The 13,606-nt window shown below is 42.6% G+C and overlaps 1 protein-coding gene across 1 annotated transcript; it reads left to right on the forward strand.

The window, feature by feature from the left end:
* The first annotated feature begins 584 nt into the window (after positions 1-584).
* Positions 585-11,018, forward strand: tbx18 (T-box transcription factor 18). The gene is made up of 8 exons (XM_035421325.1): positions 585-1,054; positions 2,220-2,400; positions 3,061-3,162; positions 3,501-3,672; positions 4,303-4,470; positions 6,066-6,130; positions 8,247-8,341; positions 9,896-11,018. Exons 1-8 carry the CDS (start codon positions 826-828, stop codon positions 10,636-10,638), a joined length of 1,755 nt encoding a protein of 584 aa, XP_035277216.1. The 5' UTR covers positions 585-825; the 3' UTR covers positions 10,639-11,018.
* The last annotated feature ends 2,588 nt before the right edge of the window (positions 11,019-13,606 follow it).

Raw genomic sequence — 13,606 nt, forward strand, 5'->3', positions numbered from 1 at the left:
CAATCATTTGTTCAATTAAATAATAAGCGGTTTATCTCCAATCTTAATATTAAATGTCAAAATCAAACATTTGCTAACGCGTCACTTTATTTTAATAATAATTTCACATTGTGAAAATAGATCATTATTCATTAAATGGCATTCATTTATATTCCAAAACAAGGCAGCTGGAAAGTCTTGTCGATGTACTTAGTGCAATAGGTCATAGAAAGCGTTTATTGATTTCCCATGTTGCTGATTAATGAAATCCATTTTCATTTTTTTGTGGTATGTATGTATTTATAATTACATGTTGATACATTTCAACATACAGTTTGCCAGTGGTGTAGACTATCAGAGGGGTAATGGGTAAATATGCAAAGCATCTGAAACCACGGTGTGAAAATGATCGCAATGTTTTAGAATGACTGGAGCTCAGCACTGTGGCGATGATTCATTCGCCATGCCCCCTTTACCATATAAGGCAGCGCGGTCACCGCGAGGAGGAGAAGCCGAGCTTTCCCATTGGCTGGAGTGTGCGGTGATTGACATGTCTCTGCCCTCCCTCTCTGTTCCTGGTTATTGACACTTTAACAAATCCCATCCACTGCCTCTCCGTCTGCAAGTGCCGACAGATCCAGGCAACAATTTAAAATAGTTGGACTCTTCTTTTTTGGCCATTTATAGCGCCTGCAATCCAATGTCAGTTTTCAGCCGCCAGTAGCGCGCAAAGTGAGGTCTCTACTCGAAAGTTCTGAAGACCGAACAAGTTCCGCGGATGCACTTTTAAGTGAACTTTTTTCTTCCTCTCGACGCGACGATTCCTTGCGCTTTCTGGATCGTGGAATGGCAGAGAAAAGGCGATCGCCGTGCACGATGAGTTTGAAAGCTCACGCGTTCTCGGTGGAAGCGCTCATTGGAGCGGAAAAGAAAAGAAAGTTGGAAGAGGATGGCGAAAACTGCCTCGAGGAAGTGACTGAATTATCGAATCAAAGTGAGAGTCCGCGACACAAAGCGGACAGGACGTGTACCGCCGACCGAAGTTGCGACATAGACTGTGCAAGTGATGGGTCCCGTAAGTAGGCTACAGCTCAGCGTGATTTAGGGAATGTTTAAAGTTTATTTCATACGCCTTTATATCACTATAAGTCCGTATTGACGATTAATCTTATTCAACTACAACTACTGCTACTACTACTACCACTAGCTAGTACTCAATAATAATAATAATAATAATAATAATAATAATAATAATACAGGATTATTAGTAATTATAGCAATACGTCTAGTTCATTTGCATTTTATATGAGTGAGGTCGGTTGTCATTTTTGTGTCAGTTTTGGTACGCAGTATAAATTACAGCAGTCCAAATTAAATGTTGTAGAAAAACGTCATTTCAGGATATTATATCGGCACTTGAGCTACGTAGGCTACTATTACCTTCACTTCAACTGGCAATAGTCCCACAGTTTAAATGAAATGATATCTAAATATGGTACATTACATCGTGCCTGTAAGTCGATACATTTGGTTACTTGACCAATAAATTTGACAGCTGATTCCATGACGAATAAAATCGCTGAACAAGTTACTTGGTGTTGCTATCATTACGGTAAGACTGAAATGCATAAGAACTTAGTGTGCTACAATACAGATTATTTCTACTTTCAACTCGACACCTGTGAATGGAAAAACACTGTCCACTAAGGCTTTAAATTTTGCCAAGATAAAAAACAATACGTCGATATATGTCTCTTTCTTGATTCACAATGACAAAAGGGTTCACTGGAAACCCTGGAGGACGGTACTAACTAATACCGCTGTGCTTATTTTTCAACGTGTAATCTGTCACGGAGTTATTTGAGTCTATTTGCCCTTCGACCTCCGCTCCATGGCTTCGCAGAAATGCCGAATGATAAATTATCCTACAAATTATGGGGCTATCGGACGTGACGCGAACAGTCAGACTTTAAAAAAAGTGTATTTGTAGCCCGTAGTTCTTATAATGTACAGCTTAAACATGCCAAAATGTTCTTTCCTCGTTTCAAAAAATAAAAATAATCACTGTTGAGGTAACCTAACGTACACAATGCAGGGCTTTCGAGGAGCGCATATGGACATCCTTGTCCATTACTGAATAACTGGCCTAATAATAATAGTAATAACAATAATAATAATAATAATAGTAATAATAATAATAATAATAATAATAAAGCCACTGTACTCCCTGCTCTCTGCAGCAGATTGCGAGGACGTGTTGTCAGACAGCCCGCGGCCCTCCTCGCAGTGCTCCGCTCCTGTCATCGCGGCCCAGGCTGGGTCGGGGCCTGCGGAAGAGATGCGCGTGGACCTCCAGGGCTCGGACTTGTGGAAACGATTCCACGAGATCGGAACGGAGATGATCATCACAAAAGCTGGAAGGTAAGACTAAATTCGCTCATCACATACTATGTGTATATTTATTTTTCGTCGATTGGTTTTAGCACTTCTACATTTTAGTTCTGTTTAATTGTAATGGCTATTCCTTTCATTTCTCTAGAACAGCATTATGCAGGATGTAGACAGTCTATGTAGACAGTACATATATTAATTGCTCTGTTAAATCGAAGTAAATGTTTCACTGAAACAATGTGGTCGATAGATGTCATTTATAAAATTTAATATATGGTTTTGATGCATTCTATTTATTTTTGGCAATGGTGGTCTACTTTTTCAGTTTCCATTCTTAACCCAATTTGTCTATTTCGTACTTCTTACTAAAACCTTAAAGTAAACTATGATATTAAGGCACTATTTCCTATCTGGTCTCAGTTTACAATATACTTGATAATAACAAACAGAACTCCTCGGGTTGCGGTGTGGCTACAAATGTATCAGTACCGCGCTTTGCGCATAACAGGCCCAAGCAACCCTGCCAAATCGTTATGTCGTATTTGTACTCTAGACATTAATACGTGGTATTTATATTCCAAGTTTTTCAAAATAGGCCCGCACGAAAGCACTGTATCGTGGCACTGTCTTTTGGGGGAATACCAAAAACAGACGTTCAAAATCTAGGCTTCGCTTATTTTTCTGTGGCAGGCGGATGTTTCCAGCTATGCGCGTGAAGATCTCTGGTTTGGATCCGCATCAGCAGTATTACATCGCAATGGACATCATCCCAGTGGACAACAAGCGTTACAGGTAAATCAAGAATGAGCACACATTCGAATACGATGATTTTATTTTCCATTGCATAATCCTGTTTTTAGGATTTAGTAATTTGGTAGTTATTCGGGTAGATGCTTTTTGGCGGTTATAAAGGTCAGCAAAATAGGCTAAAACAATTATCTGTAATTTAGTTGCATTGCATATTTTATCTTTAGGCATGTTTGACGCTCAGTGTGTGACCTGAGATTGTTACGTAGCCTAATTTATGCTACCTGTAGGGATAACCTAAATTAAGTAGTTTATGCGCAAGTGCGTAATTTGTGCAGAAACGCACACGTTACATTATTTACCGTCTTTATTTTCCGGCGAAGGTACGTGTATCACAGTTCAAAGTGGATGGTAGCCGGAAACGCGGACTCGCCCGTGCCTCCGAGAGTATACATCCATCCGGACTCCCCGGCCTCCGGAGAGACGTGGATGCGACAAGTCATCAGCTTCGACAAATTGAAACTCACCAACAACGAACTGGACGACCAAGGACATGTACGTGTACCATTAACACCACGTTATTATTAATATTAGTTCATAAAAGAGAATAATACTGAATATATTTGTCATACTTAATGTCAAAGTATTTCTAGAAATCAGTCTGCATAACAGCTTCTGTAAAATGATGTCAGTATTATGTATATATTTTATTTGAGTATATTTAGCCTCATAATTGATTGCACCAAATTCCGTTTCGTAATAAGTAATAGTAACTGTGATGTTTATTGTTTAACAGCAGGTAATATGGGCTATTTGTTATACGACTTTCTCACTTTTTCCACTGCCCACAAAGCCCTGAACAGCTTAAATTTTGTGAAAAGCAGGTTACTGATAAAATTAGGGGACGAAAAACTGTTATCCCCTGACCCAGAGTGAAAGGAAGCCCAGAGACATATGTGGAAAAGAAAACAATTGTCATCTGAAAAAGTCCGTTCGCAGAACTACATATTTTTAAAAGCACGTAAAATGGCTTTCGAAATAGAAAACACAAAACACACTCAGGCAGACTGGTTTGTACTGGTATTTGGACTGTAAAAGGTACACCATATGTGGTTTATGGAGGTAACAACAACAATCGCCGTTTGTGCAAGCCCTATTGAAAACACTTTGCAATTCTCGTTCCAGATAATCCTGCATTCAATGCACAAGTATCAGCCAAGGGTGCATATTATCCGCAAGGAGTGTGGAGAGGATCTCTCTCCGGCGAAGGCCGTCCCGGTCGGAGACGGAGTGAAGGCTTTCTCCTTTCCGGAAACCGTTTTTACTACAGTAACAGCATACCAGAATCAACAGGTAACTTTCTAATAACCGCTAGTAAATGCACGTTCACGCGCTTAACAGGACTCCCCCAGCAAAACAACCGGACCGCAAACGACTGTGTGGGAACACCGTAGGCCTCAAGTTTACAGCGTTTTATATGGTGACAAGTCTTTTTTCTTTTTCTTTTTTTTTCTTTTTTTTTTTTTACAAAAAGGGAGACGTTTGGGCTCTTGTGTAATATTACAACAAGCTTCAATGAGGAACGGGTTGCGTGTGTTATTTGTTAAATTAAGGCGGCGTATAAACCGAACTGAGAACGACAATTCAGATGATGATTAGCAGTAGGCCCTGTATGGATTTCCTTGGGCGCGTTTGGGTGCACTGCTGCTTCGGTTCGGCGCAAACGGTGTTGTCTTCCGACTTCGACCACTTCTACACAATATTTTCCAGATTGCCAAGGGTTAGGCTGGCTACCTTTCAGACACTTTCAGAATCGCCCGTGTACAGATGGCTGTTATCGGATCAGACTTGGGGTGCGTCGACTGTCTCCGTAATTTTGACCTCACGCAGGTGGAACGAGACAAGTGTTGATCTTTAGCGAAATCTCTAATTCTTCCTATCGCAAGGCTATTATCGCAAGTCTTTTTCGTTACTGCGCAAAGCATGTTCTGCTGCGCCTTGGAGACGTCTACGCAACAAGTCGTTTGCGATTTGTTTATCCTACAGTGCAAAAAACGTAAGTAAATCATCACGGAAAAGATTCACGCTGTTAAACTGCCTCTCGTACTGAACTGAGTTGTCGCTACTTTAAAGATCATCGTCCGAACCCAAATAAGAAGAGTTAAAATGATTTTAACTTAGAAGTTCAATACCCCGGAACAATTTGAACAGATTAAATTGCCCTGCTCGAATGGTTCAAGGCATTTGGCGTCCTCAAACCATCTGAGGAAACTGAACTTTTGGGTTTTATGGTGCAACCTCAATTTTCTTAGGAATTAACTGTGGATAATGGCACTAAACATCTGGCGTCTTTCCCCTTCATGTTTTCCCTGCAACTTTATTTATCCAGTCGGATAAGGAACGGAAGGAACATTTAAAGTTCAGGATAACTAATCTCCCAAAAAAAATGCATTTATTATCTGGTAATGTTTTGGTTAAAGTTGAAATAAGCACAGTTACAAACTGTGTATAAACCAGAGAAATATAACCATGCATCATTTCATCTTTTACATAAAACAAAATTCTTGTTTATGAATTAATGGCAAAATTTTCCTTTGCCAGAGTCTGTATGCTTTGTTCCAAGTTTTAAAAAAATGTTTCTATTTTAAAAAAAAACCTTTTAAATTTTACATTGTTTTTCAGGTTAAATAGTCCTGCATTATGGAATGTGTTACTTTGCAATTCATATGAAATGCAATATGTGAATGTAGTTAATTTATTCATGTTTAATTACTTTAGTTTTTGAGTCATTTTTGATTATTTGTATGCATCACATTAAATTATTATGTATATGCTATTGTACTTGAACAGTCATGATGAGGGAGTCAAAATTGCGTATACCAAAATTCCACATTACAAAATCCCACATTCCAAGATTCCATGTTATAAGAATTTTTTCCCCCTTGCAGATCACAAGGTTGAAAATAGACAGAAATCCGTTTGCGAAAGGATTTCGGGACTCTGGACGAAATAGGTAAGCTTAAGGACAACCCTTTTAATTTTGAAGTGTGGTAAAATAATTTAATGAATGTTTTCATCTTTATTAGCCTGGTACAGGAGCACCGTACTTCATGGTGTGCAAAATATGTTTTACTATTTCAGTAAGTCTGATCGTTTTGCTGAAATGTTTATGTATCTATGGACAGGATGTTTCATTAGCCATGGCCGTTATTACATTACATTACAGGCATTTAGCAGACGCTCTTATCCAGAGCGACTTACACAGCTAGCTAGCATTTTACATTGTATCCATTTATACAACTGGATATATACTGAAGCAATTTCGGTTAAGTACCTTGCTCAAGCGTACAAGGGCAGTGTCCTACCCGGGAATCGAACCTGCGACCTTTTGGTTACAAGTCCAGTTCCTTACCCACTGTGCTACACTCCGTTATCACATTACAGATCATGTCTGGCTCATTGTAAGTACAATTAATGCACACGCGGTTTATAGTTCAGACAGAATATTGGAAAGAAGTGTATTCACACATGAGATTTTCTGCCGCTGACAAACTGGCTGTTTTCAACGTCTCATTCTTTAGTCCAGAAACAGAAAACCAGATGGAGTATTTCCAAACTGAAGGATGTTACATATTTTTAAGTAGAATAACCAATTTATTTCACATTTATTTCTGAATAATAATTGACCAAAAGAGACTGCACACTGATTTATACCAGTCATTTTTTTATTCTTCCTTATTTTATTATGGTTGCCACCAGACACGTTCGCTCTTTTTTTCTCAAAGATGTAAACGACATATTTAACAAAACTACTAGGGTGGAGTGCTATTATTCCTAAGTAGATAATTATTCACAAATACAATATTAGTTCTGCAGTGAAATCTCAGCTGGAACGTTGCTCTGTTAATGTGTTTGTAATATGAAAAGGCTTATTGTCCTTTTTAGGGATGAAGGGAATAGTTCCTGCAGAGGCCTGTACGAGGTCATCTTGCCGCTCACGTACACAAACATATTCCAGCAAGCAAAGATAAAACAAATATGAAAAAGATAAATAAAACCAGCATCGTTATAAAATCATTACTGTCCTGAAACTGTTGCTCCCCGAGGTAATTTGACTGAAATCATTAAGGGCTGGCTTTTGCATAATCCTCCCTAGGGGGTGGGGTTTTCGGGAGAATTTATGTGGTGTAGAATAGGGTTTCATACCCGCAGAAAGTCCCCATCACGTTTGACCCCTATAAAAAATTTAACCCAGGAAGGTACAAAAAAAAAATAAATCCCCCTTTAAATATTACAGGAAAAGTTAAGCAGTTTGCTAAATAAACTGCGCCACTTGATAGCACAAACCAGGCCGGTGATAAAAACGGAAAAGGAAAACATTCGAGGCATCTTGTATAAATTATCACCTCAGCTGCACCCCTCCAGGAGGCAACTTTTATCTCCATGGTAACTGGAAGTTAAAAAAAAAAAAACTTCTATTACTGCTGAAAAAGAAGTTTTTTTTTTTTTGTTTTTTTTTTTTCCCCCCGGCTCAAGTCCACCTAATAAATATTTTACTATGGCTTCCTGCAAAATGGCTGTGATCCCTCAGTAAAACCAGTGTGAAAGCAATTATATCAGAGCAGAACGTTGGCAGTCCCCAAAATTTAGTGTTTTTCATTTCCCCGGACCCTTGCTGCCAGTCTGGGTGCAGCTGTCACATTTGATCCTGATTTTGGCCGGGTGTGGGTGCTGGTCATTTGGTCGCTGGACATCTACCAAAACCGAGAAGCTTGGGAATGCCCTCTTAGTCGTAACCAATGGGATGCCAGTTCATTTCATATTCCTGGTCCCAAAAACAAGACTTTTCATAAATAACTGAATTACTAACATCCCCCCCCCCCCCCCCCACACACACACACAAACCCCCTCTGACACCTTATAGTGTAGTACAAGAAAAAATAATATAACTGAGCTTATGTAACATTGTTCATTGTTCATATCTTTGGCATGACATCATGAAATGCCCAAAGGTCCCCCCCCCCTTAACGGCTGCAATGACCTTCACAAATACTATACATTTACACTTTTTTCTGGTTAGACTGGTTAGCACCAAAAAAAATTCCAACGGGTTTGTTCTTTTCCTTTAGGATGGGGCTGGAAGCTCTGGTGGAGTCCTACGCATTCTGGAGACCGTCTCTAAGAACTCTGACATTTGAAGACATCCCTGGAATGGCTAAGCAAGGTATGTCCGTCCCCCGCAAACAGAATGACTATTTTAACGTCAGTGTGCGTGACATGCTCACTCAAGACATGCACGTTGTGGCTGAGTTAACCTGGCTCTTGGAAATGTGCATGCCAACATATGTTTAGAAATTTTATTTTCATTCATTCAGTGTTAAGAATACGTGGTAATGAGGTTTGTTTGTCCAGCACAGAAAGAGAAATGTGCAGAAATGCCTAATATTTCTTTAATTTTCGTCATATTTTTGATGGGGCGATCATTTTTTAAAAAACGATCCGTTATTAAAATCAGTGAACAGTTTGAACGGATTCCGGAATGTTCGTTTGAACAGATTCCGTGTTGCTCGGTGTAACCGGAGGTTCAAAGTGCGTCACTTCCACCCTGACGCAGAAGACGTCTCGGACTAACTGTGTAGCGTGCTACGGTGTCAGCTTTCCTTCTAAAGGATAATTCACGCCAAATGGCCTCTTCCTGGCCTGTCATTCTTGCCTTGTTTCTGGAAAATGCACTTGTCGAGCACTCAGTAATGTCGTAATGCACATTTGCTTACTTCTTCAAAGAGCTGGGCTGTTGCTGACATGATATGGAATTGTACCTACCATAGTGTACACAATAAACAGGTTATGAATAGTTCAAGAAATTTTTATTTTTTGTTTTATATTCATATGTGTGCCGGTGTGTAGTAGTTAGCTGGGATGGGTCAGGGACCTGAAGACTGTGTGTTTGTGAACGCAGCACAGCTCCCAGTGTTATCTGAGATGGTTGTCTAAGTGTTTAAGGATGCGTATTTGTGAACTTGTGTGTTGAGTGTTAACTAGAATGACTTTGACAGGTGTGCATATTTGTTTGGCTGTGTAATAGAGTTGACTGAGACGGTTTGGGGGTGGGGGGGGCGGGGGGCGGTGGAGGAGGTTAACAACGCATATTTTGTGCTTGTTTGCTGAGAATTGTATTTGTGCACTTGTGCATTGTAGAGCTGAGGGGTTAAAGGTGCATATTTGTGTATTGTGTAGCTGTGTGCACCTGTGTGTAGAATGTTGACCTGTTTGGATGGGCGTGTGTATATGTGTGCCTGTCTGCAATCTGAGAACATTTGAGGTGTTAAAGATGCAGATTTTGTGTATAGAGTACAGTTGAGCTAGCTGTAAGTGTGCACCTGTGTGTTCTGTATTTGTGTACCTGTGTGTAGGGTGTTGTGTATTTGTGTAATTGTGTATAGGATGCTGTGTATCTGTTTACCTGTGTGTTGCATACCTGTGTGCAAACTGAACATTTGGGAGTTAAAGATGCAGATTTTGTGTATCGTGTACAGCATAGTGAGCTGTAAGTGTGCACCTGTGTGTTGTGTATTTGTGTGCCTGTGTGTTTGCGTACCTGTGTGTTGTGTATCTGTTTACCTGTGTGTTGCATACCGGTGTGTTGTGTATCTGTTTACCTGTGTGTTGCATACCTGTGTGTTGTGTATCTGTTTACCTGTGTGTTTGCTTACCTGTGTGTTGCATACCTGTGTGCAATCTGAACGTTTGGGGGTTAAAGTCGTGTCCTCCCGCCCAGGCGCCCCGGGGTCTCACGGCCTCCTGCAGTCGGGTCCGGGCGGCATGACGTCGGCGCACTCCCTGCTCTCCTCCTCGCCCTGCGCCTCCCCGGCCTTCCACCTGGGCCCCGCCGGGGGCCAGCTCTGCGGCCTGGGCCCCGCTGACTACTCGGCCTGCGGCCGGCCCGGCCTGGCCCTCAACCGCTACGGCAGCGCCCTGGCCGAGACCTACAGCCGCCTGGCCGGCCCCGGCGACGGCAGCGGCTTCCCCGCCCCGCGGACTGCCGTCTCCTATGGCGGGAGCGTCGCCACGGCGACGGGGGGCGGCGGCGGCGGCGGGGGCGACGGCGGTGAGGCCTTCGGCTGCCCCCAGGCCGGCCTCCAGCTCCAGATCCCCGGCATGCCGGCCCCCCAGCTGCAGTACGTCCTGCCCGGCTCCCCCGGCAACGCCTTCGCGGTCAACCAGGGCCACCAGGGAACGTACAACGGCTTCCGGCTGCACAACCCCTACGGCCTGTACGGATACAACTTCTCCACGTCCCCCCGGCTGGCCGCCAGCCCAGAGAAGATCGTCTCCTCGCAGGGCGCTTTCCTGGGCTCCTCCCCCAGCGGCACCATGACGGACAGGCAGATGCTCTCCCCCGTGGACGGTCTGCACATGCTCAGTGGCGGCGGACAGCAGAACCTCTTCGACTCGAGGACTTTGGGCCTGGGCAGCCTGGCCGCCACGACGACCTCGCAAGTCTCCGCCCACATGGTGTGAGTCTCCGCCCCACGTGGCGATAGTCTCCACCCACTTTGTGTGAACCTCCGCCCACTTTGTGTGAGTCTCCGCCCACTTTCACACGTGCTGTGAATCTCCTGACGGTTTCCGCCGTGGTCGCGCTGGTACGTTTTGCTGCCTCATGGTTATTGTAGTTTTTTTTGGTTTTTTTTAAGGACTGCACCAGTACTTCAAGCATTGACTTATTGAGGTTGGCAGAAAAAAATATTCAAGACTGGAAAAGGGCTGCTTCATATGTTTGGAAATGGACTGATTTCAAGTGGGGACAGTGTGCCAAGCGGTATGTGAGAAAGGGAGGGAGGGGGGTAGAGAGGGCAAGAAATAAAGACAGTGAAACAGATAGAGGGAGAGAGAGAAACAGAGGAAAAGAGAGAGAAACAAGGGGAGAGGGCAAGAAATAAAGAAAGAGCGAGAGAGAGAGAGAAACTGAGAGGGGGAAAGAGAGGGAGATTAACAAAGAGGGAGGGAGAGAGAGAGGATAAGAGAAAGAGAGAGAAGGAGAGAGTTCGGCAGAGTCAGTGGAACAGTGGAAAGGCATGCTATGTCAGTTATTCCTCGTGTCAATGTGAACTGGTCAACAAATGAGAAACCGTTTAGTAATCCATTCACAAATGTAATATTAATTAACTAGCTATTTTTTATTTTTTTTTAAATACATTTTTTTAAGAAGGGATGCTGAGAGGAAATGATACCTCAGCTTTAAAGTTAAGCTTAAAGGTTAAAGGTAACGCAGTGCTGCATTGGATTTATACGGATCGTTCTGATGAGTTCACACTGCAAATATCCACGCAAATATTTTATCTGTTTACTGTTTATTTATCAGCTGTAGTGAAAGTTATACCCGTTCATTCACTTAGTCCCAAACGAGAGCGAAATGAGTCCAGAAGTGGCACATCAAGGCTCTTTCCACTCAGTAAGCACTTGATCAGTGTCATCTCAAGGTCAATCCAAGGTCAAAGCTGTTGCTTCATTCGGAAGATGAACAAAAACCCTGTTGAGCCGTGGGATAAAATGAACTGTTTTTTACGAGGTAAAAGTTCGGTTGTAATGGGAGCTAATTACACTTGCAGAACATCTCCTGGGGACGGTTAATGGCCAACTGGCACGCGGTTTTCCATTTCTAAAGCTGCTGAAATGAAGTCGCAGCAGAAGCTGTTCGGATTATTCCAGAAAACCTTTGAAACCCTGGCACCAGTGTGGAGGGTATATATATATATATAAATATATTTTTTAAAATGGCACAATGCCATGACTGTACTTACTGTAATATCATTTACCAACACAGTGAACCACACCCGCGTTAAACATGTGAGGAAACAATTTTAAGGGGCATTTTTGACCCCCCGTTGGCACTTATGTCCTGACACATTAATGCAGATTTTTATTTTAAGTATATAACTGTGTAATGAGCGGTTTTTAATTTTTGGTCTTCAGATACAGGGAAATGCCATGGGAGCCTGAATTTGGAGTGTGCGCTCTCTCTCTCAAAACTCTGACAGAACTGGCATGAGACGCCAGGGGTTGGGCTGGCGTTGCGTCACCACGGCAACGATCGCCCGCGGCAACTAGCCTGCGACTTCAGGCAGTCCAGACCGCACCAGAATCACGTAGCCAAGGGCGTCTTTGCCACAAACTGGGATGGGACAAGACACAGTTTGAAAGATGCCATACCATGGCAAGAGATCACATTGGGGGGGTGGGGGGTGGGGTGGGTTTTTGGGTGTGGAAGACACCACTGCACTATAAACCCCTGTGTGAAAAACCCGGCTCTTGGTGCTGGAGGCACATCACATCGGAGTCAGCCGAGCTGTTTCGGTGTTACGGTGTCACTGGGCCATCAGCTGTCCAAAGGCAGCCCTGACCTGACACAGACCTCCGCACGCAGAAGAGCAGCAGGTGCGTAAATACCTAAAGAGATTAAAAATACCTTCGGAGCCACAGAAAAACACACACCCAGCGCAGGTCACACTGCGGGGCCGCGTCTGACCACCCACCAACTGCCACCTCCACACGAATGTCATAGTCGTCACCCACGCTGTTGCTTGTTTCACACGGGGAAGGAAAAAGACATTTCAAACATTTTTTTGCGTTTTGTATTTGTGCAACATAAAACTATCTTGCAATAGGTCTACACATACATAAGTATCACTTTTTTTTAAATGTTTTTTTTTTTTTACGTTTTATTTCCAAACCTGATGTCCTTTGAGTTTTTTTTTGTCTTTTTTATTGTTTAAATTATGTACAGTTATGGTACAATGTAGCTTTTTTTTTTTTTTTTTAAAGAAAAGAAATTCTTGATGTTGTTCGTTTCAAGAGTAAATAATGAAATTATTGTCACTGCAAAGTTTAACTTGCAATAAAAGTGTAAATAACCCATCCGTCGACCGCACGTCGTTGTCTGTGCAGAATACGGGGAATAAATATGCACCCGTTGCAAGAGACGTTTCGCACATCTGCAAAACATCAGGAAACTTCAGAACAGCGCACACTGTAATGGCTGTTTCTTGTTCGGGGGAGAGAGGGACACAACGCACTAATACAGATCAGTGTGTGCACTAATGAAATTCATCTTTAAAAGAAGGTGAACTTGAATGCACTGGCGATCTGTTCAGACGCCAGCAGTAGATTTTAACAGACGAGAAGTGACTCAAAGTGCAGTGACCCACCTAAAAAAAGATAAAAAGGACAAAAGATGCATTTCACGGGAAAAAGAAGTCAGACGGGTTCGGGCTCGATCTTGTCTTTCCACTCTCGCTGACTTTCTTGCGTGGGGATGTAGTCCCAACGGCCGAGCTTAGGCTTGACATCGCTGCACTATGGTGCATTTCAGCAGGGAGGAAGTGAGTCATTATTCTCTGACCTTTTACACCTTCACATCAGGTTCCTGGTGCTGCGGGTAGTGATTAAGGTATCAAGTGAAGTTCTGGCAGCATCACCTAACTATTTT

This window comes from Anguilla anguilla, chromosome 6 (genome assembly GCF_013347855.1).
Source record: "Anguilla anguilla isolate fAngAng1 chromosome 6, fAngAng1.pri, whole genome shotgun sequence".
Taxonomy (NCBI): Eukaryota; Metazoa; Chordata; class Actinopteri; order Anguilliformes; family Anguillidae; genus Anguilla; species Anguilla anguilla.

Coding starts and splice junctions, on each gene's coding strand:
- tbx18 (XM_035421325.1), top strand. CDS start 826: ATGGCAGAGAAAAGGCGATCGCCGTGCACGATGAGTTTGAAAGCTCAC. Junction 2,401..3,060: donor ATCATCACAAAAGCTGGAAG/GTAAGACTAAAT, acceptor TTTCTGTGGCAG/GCGGATGTTTCCAGCTATGC. Junction 8,342..9,895: donor CCCTGGAATGGCTAAGCAAG/GTATGTCCGTCC, acceptor CCTCCCGCCCAG/GCGCCCCGGGGTCTCACGGC.